This window comes from Echinops telfairi, unplaced genomic scaffold, assembly GCF_000313985.2.
Source record: "Echinops telfairi isolate 266 unplaced genomic scaffold, ASM31398v2 ScPeMD7_655;HRSCAF=1070, whole genome shotgun sequence".
In the NCBI taxonomy this organism is placed as follows: Eukaryota; Metazoa; Chordata; class Mammalia; order Afrosoricida; family Tenrecidae; genus Echinops; species Echinops telfairi.
The window spans coordinates 10,569,446-10,578,375 of NW_022104553.1; the positions used below are offsets into that span (position 1 = coordinate 10,569,446).

At 59.6% G+C, this 8,930-nt stretch overlaps 1 protein-coding gene across 1 annotated transcript in view; it reads left to right on the forward strand.

Moving 5' to 3' along the window:
* The first annotated feature begins 3,242 nt into the window (after window positions 1-3,242).
* Window positions 3,243-8,930, forward strand: part of LOC101645127 (complement C4-A) — a 15,790-nt gene continuing 10,102 nt past the window's right edge. Inside the window, exons 1-17 of the mRNA XM_004711807.3 lie at window positions 3,243-3,351; window positions 3,504-3,702; window positions 3,854-4,055; window positions 4,528-4,598; window positions 4,655-4,743; window positions 4,948-5,030; window positions 5,201-5,297; window positions 5,464-5,569; window positions 5,650-5,782; window positions 6,291-6,406; window positions 6,560-6,736; window positions 6,853-7,038; window positions 7,158-7,343; window positions 7,824-7,982; window positions 8,272-8,398; window positions 8,591-8,662; window positions 8,828-8,922. Coding sequence (XP_004711864.1) covers window positions 3,287-3,351; window positions 3,504-3,702; window positions 3,854-4,055; window positions 4,528-4,598; window positions 4,655-4,743; window positions 4,948-5,030; window positions 5,201-5,297; window positions 5,464-5,569; window positions 5,650-5,782; window positions 6,291-6,406; window positions 6,560-6,736; window positions 6,853-7,038; window positions 7,158-7,343; window positions 7,824-7,982; window positions 8,272-8,398; window positions 8,591-8,662; window positions 8,828-8,922 — 2,163 coding nt within the window. The 5' untranslated portion in view covers window positions 3,243-3,286. The remainder of the gene's footprint in view (window positions 3,352-3,503; window positions 3,703-3,853; window positions 4,056-4,527; window positions 4,599-4,654; window positions 4,744-4,947; window positions 5,031-5,200; window positions 5,298-5,463; window positions 5,570-5,649; window positions 5,783-6,290; window positions 6,407-6,559; window positions 6,737-6,852; window positions 7,039-7,157; window positions 7,344-7,823; window positions 7,983-8,271; window positions 8,399-8,590; window positions 8,663-8,827; window positions 8,923-8,930) is intronic.

Genomic DNA, 8,930 nt, shown 5'->3' on the forward strand with positions numbered 1-8,930 from the left:
TTCCGTGCATGAAAGTCAGGATTTGTAAATCTATAGAGATAGTAATTAATTAATGCTTCCTTGGGGGTGTGGCAGAGGTGGTTGGGGGGGTAGTGAGGCGCTAATAACAATGAGTGTACAGAAAGAAGAACATGTTCTCAAATTGATTGTGGTAACGATTGTCTAACTCATCTTAATAAGACTGAACTATTGAGTTGGATGATATGTGAATTAGATGTCAATCAGACAAAAATAATAGTGGGCGGTAAAGGAATTATAAAGCCAAATTGCCCCCGTGTCTGGTACTGCCATCTCGGGCAGGCTGTGGGTTCATGTTTCCTAGCAGTGCAAAGTGGGACGTACCCAGAAACGGAGGCTAACCAACCCGGAACGGCACAGGGAGCCCAACCTCCGAGGGAGGACCACACACCCAGCGCAGGAACTACACAAAGGACCAGCCTGCCAACCTACCTCAGATGAGCCAATCAGTGGATTGATGGAAGGGGGGGCTGGGAACGCCCCTGTAAATAAATACAGTGGAATTTCTTTTGTGGGGGCCCTGGTCCAAGACAGTGCACGGAATTAAGCACCTGAGGCCTGGAGCCCTGGCTTAAGCTAGCGTAATAAAACCTCTTCTGTGATTGCAGCCCTGTGTCTGATCTCCTTCCATTGAACGGGGAATTGCTCCAGGTCCCTAACAGAATGATTAAATTATGAAACAGCAGTGAGGGGAAATCCAGTATTATGCTGATTCCTTAACAGAGACACGGAGTAAGAGGATCTCCTCTCGGTTCAAGTATGAATGGGTTCATGGCTAGAAGTGCCAGGGGGTGGCCTTGAGTTACGATCCGTTCACGCGGCCCTTCTCGTGGCTCCTGGTATGATTTGGGACGATTCTGGACGTGAGGAGCCTGTCGGGAGGGGTGTGGGGCCGAGCCCTGACCTGGGGGAGGATGGGGGCTGAGCCATAGCCTTTGTTTCCTTGAGAGCCTCTCAAGACCCCACTTTAACACGGATGGGAACCAGGTCCCGCGCTCTGTTTCCCTTGGCTGTATAATGGTGTCCCATACAGGTGTACACACTCACGGCCTCTCCTGCAAAGCCGGACCTCTGTTTCCTGACTGAGCTCTGGTGGAAGGAAGAAGACCTGCTGTGGGGGTTGGACATTTGGGGCTCTGGCTCAGGGCCCTGCATTTGGCTCACCCCTGCCTGACCCTGGGATTAGGGGCCTAACACCACCCGCACCCCCACCCTCGCCCTTTCCTCAAAGGGCTGTGTGCTTTCTGTGGTCTCAGAACCCAGGGGCTTTTGGGAATATACTGTAGAGACCAGGAGCGTTTACCCCGACAACAGAAGATCAGACACAAGGCTGCAACCACAAGAGAGGTTTTATTTGTACTAGCTTAAGCCAGGGCTCCACTCCTCAGGCACTCAACCACACGTACTGTCTTGGACAAGAGCCCCGAACAAACAGAACGCTGCCATTTATATACACAGGGTTTACGTAGCCAGGGCGTCCCCAGCCCGCCCCTCCTGCTTTCCGCTGATTGGCTTGTTGGTGGTGGGTTGGCAGTTTGGTCCTTTGTGTTGTTCCCCCAGGCACTGGCTGTGTGTCCTCATGGGAGGTTTGGCCCGCGTGTCGTCCCCGGGTTGGCTAGCCTCAGCCCCCGGGGTTTTCCAGCTCTGGACTGTACACAGAGCAAAATAAAACCAAGGCTTGCCTGAGGTTGCGGGGCCTGCCATGGAGGCAATTTGGCTTTACAAATTGCCAGGCCCCCCCCCCCCCACTAATCACAGGTTCGATAGGCACAATTGTACGGTTGAGACATATCAATATTATAGTAACGTCGTCGAGAACATGAGAGAGAGAAGAGAGGTTGAAATAATGGAGTCAGACACATTTCGTGGTAGCATGCTCACCTCAGCCCCGCTTGGTGGTCCACGTGGAGAGAGGGGGAGGGGAAGGAGGACAAGGGGAAAGGGAACAGGGGAGAGAGGACTGGAGAGGAGAGGGGGAGCCGATGAGAGGCCAAGAGGGGAGCCTGAGAGAGAGCTCTTTATTGCTAACCCAGACCTATATACCTTTGGGGTGTGCAAGGTCACTAATTACAGGTAAAGACCTATGTCACAGGAAGGGGTTGCACTATAGGTTATACTGCAATGAGAGGGGGACAATCTAGGGACATACATGCAATAGGAAGAGGAGGGGTTGGGGGTATACATGTGACAAGAAGGGTAGATCCTAGATTCAGGATGGCAGCCTAACTTTGGACGGTCACTGAGCTGGTTTGACGTGTTCCCTGGCTCAACTACAGAGACCATCAACAGTAGGGTGCAAACTTCACCTACAGGAACTAAATTGATGACCAACAGCCTTTAGGGAGGAGTAGCCTATTGTCCTTAATAGCAGGGAGCAGGCCTACCCCTGGTAGGAAGCTATGGCCCGCCAAGGACGCTTACCCAGCTCGCCGGGTGTTTTTGCCCCATTTTGTTTTTTACTTCAAATTAAGATATGTGCAGGCATAGGAATGTGTTCATAGTTTTTTTTTAAACTAAAGTCTGACCCTCCAATGGGTCTGAGGGACAGTGAACTGGCCCCCTGTTTAAAAAGTTTGAGGACCCCTGGACTAGACAGTAGTCTGGCAGCTGACTGTCTTAAGGGAAGTAACTTTTACCATTAGCTGCACACAGTGTCCTAAGTCTAACGTATATTTGGGGGAGACGACTTGGGAGAAATCTTTCTGTTTCCCACACGCAAGGGGAGGGGGGTCGGCAGGGAATGGAGCAGCGGAGTATCTTGGAAGAGCTGGACATTTGGGACTTCTTCAATGCCCAGCTCCTTAGAACTAGTCTGGCCTTAGTTCTTAACAAAAGCAATTACCGCAGGCCTAGTCTAATTACTTTTTTTAGGGTAAAATCAAGAGAAAAGAGCTCGATAAATCCTTTGTTTTGTTAGGACCCTTTTTTATCTGCCCAGCTGAGCCATGAGCCAAAGGACATGTGTACATATGTACATACACACACACACACACACAGTGATAGGGGTGGGGGTGTGGTGAGAGGAGTTAACGGGAAGAACAGGTTTTTTTTCTCTGGGTCCAAATTCCCTCAGAGACCCAGGCGTCCGAGCTGTCCTGCCCCCCCCCCCCCCCATCCTGGGCATGGGGCCAGTTGCATTTCTTGGCCATCACGTGCTTTCCCAGCTTGGTTGGGCCAGGGGAGGAGCTAGGTCCAGAGTCAACCCTGGCCCAAGCCCTAGATTGACCAGACGGACAGACGACGCTGACTCCTCGTGGACCCTCCAGCCATGAGGCTCCTCTGGGGGCTGATCTGGGTGTCCCATCTCTTCGCTTTGTCTCTGCAGGAGCCCAGGTTCTGGAGGCAGAATGCTGGGTCCTGGCGAGGGGGCAGGGCGGGCAGTGGCCTCTGGGCGGAGGGACCAGATGCAGGAGGGGAGGGGGGCAGCGGGGTAGCAGGACAGAGAGAACCCTGAGCCCCTCCGATGGCCCCCTTGCCCTCCCCAGGCTGCTCCTGTTCTCGCCTTCTGTGGTGCACCTGGGGGTCCCCCTGTCGGTGGGGGTGAAGGTCCAGGATGTGCCCCCAGGCCAGACCGTGCAAGGATCGGTGTACCTGCGGAACCCAAAGAACGTGAACGTGCCCTGCTCCCGGGAGGTGCCCTTTCGCCTCAGCTCAGCAAATGACTTCACACTCCTCAGCCTCCAGGTAATGCCCCCGGCTCCCCGGCTGCTTCCTGGGCCCTCGACCCCCACATCCTCCAACGGGCGTCTTTGTCCTTCCCCGCGTCCGCTCCTCCCAGGCCCACTGGTCTTCCTCTCAGCACCTTTGTCCTGCCTTGCTCCACCTTCCCTCATAGACCCCCTTGGACAGCGCCAAGGCCTGTGGCCTCCAGAACCTGCTCGGAGGCCCTGAGGTGCAGCTGATAGCCCGGTCGCCGTGGCTGAAGAGCATTAGCCGCAAAGGTGTGGATACTCAGGGCGTCAACCTGGTCTTCTCCTCTCGCCGGGGCCACCTCTTTCTGCAGACGGACCAGCCTGTGTATAACCCTGGCCAGACGGGTGAGTTGTGGCCTGGGGCTTCACGTTGAACTCCTTCCCAGCCTGCTCAAGGCGGGTGTGGATCTCTTAAACGGCACAGGCCCAAAGACCGTGCCTGCCCCACGGGAGAGCACGCCAGCAAATACACCACCGCCACCGGGCCTTCCTGACCACTCGGGAGCCTGACCGGCCTCCGCTTTGCCCCAGCTCCCTCTGCCTGGGTGCAGGTGGACCCTGAGAGCCCCTAGGGAGAATAGTGATGATGTGTTGGGCAGCTACCTGCAAGGTCAGCTGTTTGAACCCACCAGCTGCTCCAGGACTTTCTACCCCCCAAGGAGTCCGTGTCGGCCACCCACAGGGGCAGCTTTACCCTGTTCTCTGGGCTTGCTGTGAGGCAGAAGCAGCTCCATGGCAGACAGTTTGACACTGGGGGCCAGGGACCACCCCCCCTTTGCCCCTGGGCTCCCCTTCACCCCTCGCCTCCACTCTCTAGTCCGGTTCCGGGTCTTCGCACTGGATCAGGGAATGCGCCCGTCCACGGACACCCTCACGGTCACTGTGGAGGTGAGTGCCTGATCTGGACCCCAGGTCTGACCAGCTGACCCCTCCGCCCCCTGCAGAACGCTCAGGGCCTCCGTGTGCGGAAGAAAGAGCTGTTCTCCTCCACATCCATCTTCCAGGAACACTTTGTGATCCCAGACATCTCTGAGTGAGCGCTCCCCCTCTGGGCACTGCCCCCCACCAGACCCCCAACCCCTGCCCCCACCCTCCACCTCCCGCTTCCTCCAAGACACGCAGAGGACAAGCCCGGCTCCCCCGGGCCGCTGGTTGACCCCATCGCCCGCTTCCTGGGCAGCCCGGCCACTAGCTGTCCTTGGCTTGGACGGCCTGTGTTCTTCCTGTCTGTCCTCAGGCCCGGGACCTGGAAGGTCTCAGCCCGGTTCTCAGATGCCCCGGAATCCAACTACAGCACCCACTTCGAGGTGAAGGAATACGGTGAGAACCGCAGGCAGACTCGAGGGCGCAGCAGCTTTCCCGAGGGACAGGGGAGCAGGAGATGGGGAGACAGTGGGAGACAGTGGATGCTGGATCCTAGAGGGGAGGGGAGTCTTCGAGGAGATCTTTCCCTGAGAGTCTGACCTGCCTCCCCCTTTACCCCGGCTCAGTTCTGCCCAACTTTGAGGTCAAGATCACCCCTGAAAAGCCCTACATCTTGACCGCACCCGGCTTTTTCGATGAAATCCAGTTGGACATCCAAGCCAAGTAAGTGCCCTCCACCCCACGCCTGCCCAGGGCTCCCTGCTCCGTGTGAGCGCACTGGGGAGCCCTGCCTCCCAGCCGGCCGGCCTCTCACTCTGCACAAGACCATGTCATTACGGCCTCCTCCGGCGCTCAGCCCACCGCCTTCCCCATCTCCCCACGGCCACAGGTACATCTACGGGAAGCCAGTGCAAGGGGTAGCGTATGTGCGCTTTGGGCTCCTGGGTGAGGACGGCGAGAAGAGGTTCTTGAGGGGGCTGGAAAACCAGACCAAGGTAGGAAGAGAGGTGTGGGAGGTGAGGGGTGAGGTCAGAGGCTGGCGACTCACCCCAGTCCCCTCCCCTTCCTGCCCCAGCTGGTGGAGGGCCAGAGCCACGTGTCCCTCACGGAGGCCCAGATCCGGGAGGCCCTGGCAAAGCTGGCGCTCAACGTCGATGACCTCCCGGGGCTGCGTCTCTACGTTGCGGCGGCCATCATCGAGTCCCCAGGTGAGTGGCCTCCCCTTACCTAAAGCCAGGCCTTTCACCGCCGACCTCCATCCGAGCCCACCTTCAACAGCACGCTCCTCCCATTTCCTGCTGGGACCCAAAGGCCCCGAGAGATGCAGGTCTCACTCCAGCCCTCTCTCCAGCGGATCCTGGATCCCGTCGTGTTAGTGGTGGCCCGTCCACGTGGCCGCCCTCCGTGGGCGATGGCTCCATGTTACGGTGAGGTCAGGTTGGTCTCATTCACGGCAGCGGCCACCCCTGCCGTGAGCCTCAGCACTGGGGTCCCGCCCAGGGAGTCTCTGGGTGTGATCAAGGGCCAACCTTTGCTTCGCAGCCGAGCACTGAACCCTTGAGCTCCCAGGCTGCCAGAGGGCCTTGGAACAGGTAAAGGTGGACAGAGCCGGCCTGGGCTCCGAGGGGCCCGCGGAGTCGGCTCCTGCCTCGCTGTCCTGGTCCCCAGGCTTTCCCAGGGTTCTCCCCGCGACCCCTCGGTTTCCGTGTCTCGCAGGTGGGGAGCTGGAGGAGGCTGAGCTCACATCCTGGCGTTTTGTGTCGTCTCCCTTCTCCTTGGATCTTAGCAAAACCAAGCGCCACCTTGTGCCCGGGGCCCCCTTTCTGCTGCAGGTTCCTTCTGGAGGGGAAGCGTGAGCCCCCGGGGGGCCGGCGGGGGTGGGGGTGGACGCTGTGCAGAGGGCAGAGCGTGGGAGGCAAGGAGGGGGAGTCCTGGCTCTCTGCCACTCCGTGTTTCCCTAACCTCCCCTCCCCGTCCCCATGTAGGCTCGGGTCCATGACAGGCTGGGCTCCCCAGCTGCTGACGTCCCCGTCAAAGTTTCTGCCACGCTGTCCGCTGGGTCTGCTTCTGAAGCCCAGCACTTTCAGCAGAACACAGACGAGAGCGGCCAAGTCAGCTTTCTTGTCAACGTCCGTCAGACCACACAAGAACTGCAGCTCCTGGTGACTGCCCATCAGCTCCTACTCCTGGTGCCAGAGGGCCGGGGAGGACAGGAGGGCAACGGGGCCCATGGAGGTCTCCGCCCTGACCCGGCGCCCTCCTGACCCCTTGTCTCCAGGTATCTGCAGGCTCCCCACATCCAGACGTGGCCAGGCTCACTGTGACAGCCCCGCCCTCACAAATCTCCAGGTTCCTGTCTATTGAGAGGCTGCAGCTCCAGGCCCCTCGTATTGGGGACACTCTTAACCTGAACCTGCGAGCCGTGGGCAGCAGCCCGGCCACCTTCACTCATTACTACTACATGGTGTGCATGGGAGGGGAGGGGGGAGGGCTGGGGAAAAGCCTTGGAGGAGGGCACAGGGGTGGGGGGGAAAGGTTGCAGGGCTGGGGTGTGCGATGGTGAGGAGACCCTTCTCGGCCCAGATTCTGTCCCGGGGGCAGATTGTGGCCCTGCACCAAGAGCCCAGGTCGACAGTGACCTCGATCTCCATCTTTGTGGACCATCACCTGGCCCCCTCCTTCCAAGTCGTGGCCTTCTACTACCACAAGGACACCCTTGTGGCCAACTCCCTGCGAGTGGACGTCCAGGCTGGGGCCTGCGAGGGCAAGGTAAGGGCAGCGTGGGGGCAGGGGACTTTTAAGGACAGAAACGAGTTTCCTGACAGTCACGCGGGCCAGAAGGCTGAGTTCAGGCACCATCTCTAAAGGAAGGTGCGCTCTCTGTCCACTGGGGCACCTGGTTGCAGCTGGACTCCTGGGTGGCCTCCGTGTGGCCCCACTCTTCCTCCTGTTGGCGTTGGCTCTTCTCGGGGCCAGCGCCGCTCCTTACAAGTTGACCTGGTTGAGGGCCTCACTGCCATGGCCAAGGAGGCCCTGCTCTCCAATCGGGTGACCTCCGCCGGCCTAGGGTTTGGGATTCCAACTCGTACTTGCGGGTGGGGCAGGACGGGACACACTTCAGTCCCTCACAGGGAGAGAAGTCGAGGCGACTGCACACAGGACATGGGTTTTGTTGGGGGAACCCCGAGGATTCTGGGCACCCGTGGCTGGTCTCCCCGTGCTGACTGCCCCTCCCTCCTGCTTCTGCAGCTGGAGCTGAAAGTGGATACTGCCAAGGAGTACCACCCTGGGGACTCTGTCAAGTTCCACCTGCAGACCGACTCCCCGGCCCTAGTGGCCCTGGGAGCTGTGGACACAGCTCTGTACGCTGTGGGTGGCAAGTCCTACAAACCCCTCAACATGGCCAAGGTGTGTCAAGACCTCTCCCCAGTGCCTCCCCTCGTCCCTCCCCTCCCCACTGCCCTGGCCCCTGAGTCTGAGCTAAGTCCTCAGACCTCTCGGGAGCCGCCCCCCCACTCCTCACAGCACCCCCACCCCACCCCCGAAGCCTCTGGCCTCCTCCACAGCTTCTCTTGGCCTCTCAGCCCACTCTCTGCATCCGTCTCACGGCTGCTCACCTCCCACCCTCGCCCCCAACACCTGGTCTTCCCCTGCGGCTGCTCCTGTCTCCCAGCATTCCCCTGCCCTTTTTGGCCAGGTCTTTGAGGTCATGAGCAGCTATGACCTCGGCTGCGGCCCAGGTGGTGGGGCCACGGCCCAGCAGGTGTTCGAGGCAGCGGGTTTGGCCTTTTCTGACGGCGTATCCTGGACCGAATCCCGAAAGAGTGAGCGAAGAGGTGGACCGAGGGGTGGTGGGGGCCGTGACAGAGGAGGAGGGCAGGCAGGCAGGCAGGGTGGGGTGGGGGGGAGGGGTGTGCACCAGAAAGCCAGAGGGGGCAAGAGGGGTGGGGGGAACAGCAAGGGGAGATGGGAGGTGGTTCACCCTAGGATGCAGCTGAAGTCCAGCTCTCTACCAGGTCTCAGCTGCCCAAAGGAGAAAGCCCGGAAAAAGAGGAACGTGAACGTTCAGAAAGCCATCAGCCAGAAGTGTGCGTTGTGGTGGCTAAGGGGCACCTTCCGCTCATGAGGCCAGCATGGGGGTGGGGGGTGCGGGTGCCCTTGGGCCCCCTCGGCTCCTGGAGCCTGTGGGTAGGCCAGGCGGCTCCAGGGTCAGGCCGAGCACAGCATGAGCTGTGTCTCCTTGTCCCCTGCAGTGGACCAGTACACCTCCCCTGTGGCCCGGCGCTGCTGCCTCGACGGGCTGACCCGGCTGCCCATGCCGCGGTCCTGCGAGCAGCGGGCGGCCCGGGTGTCCAC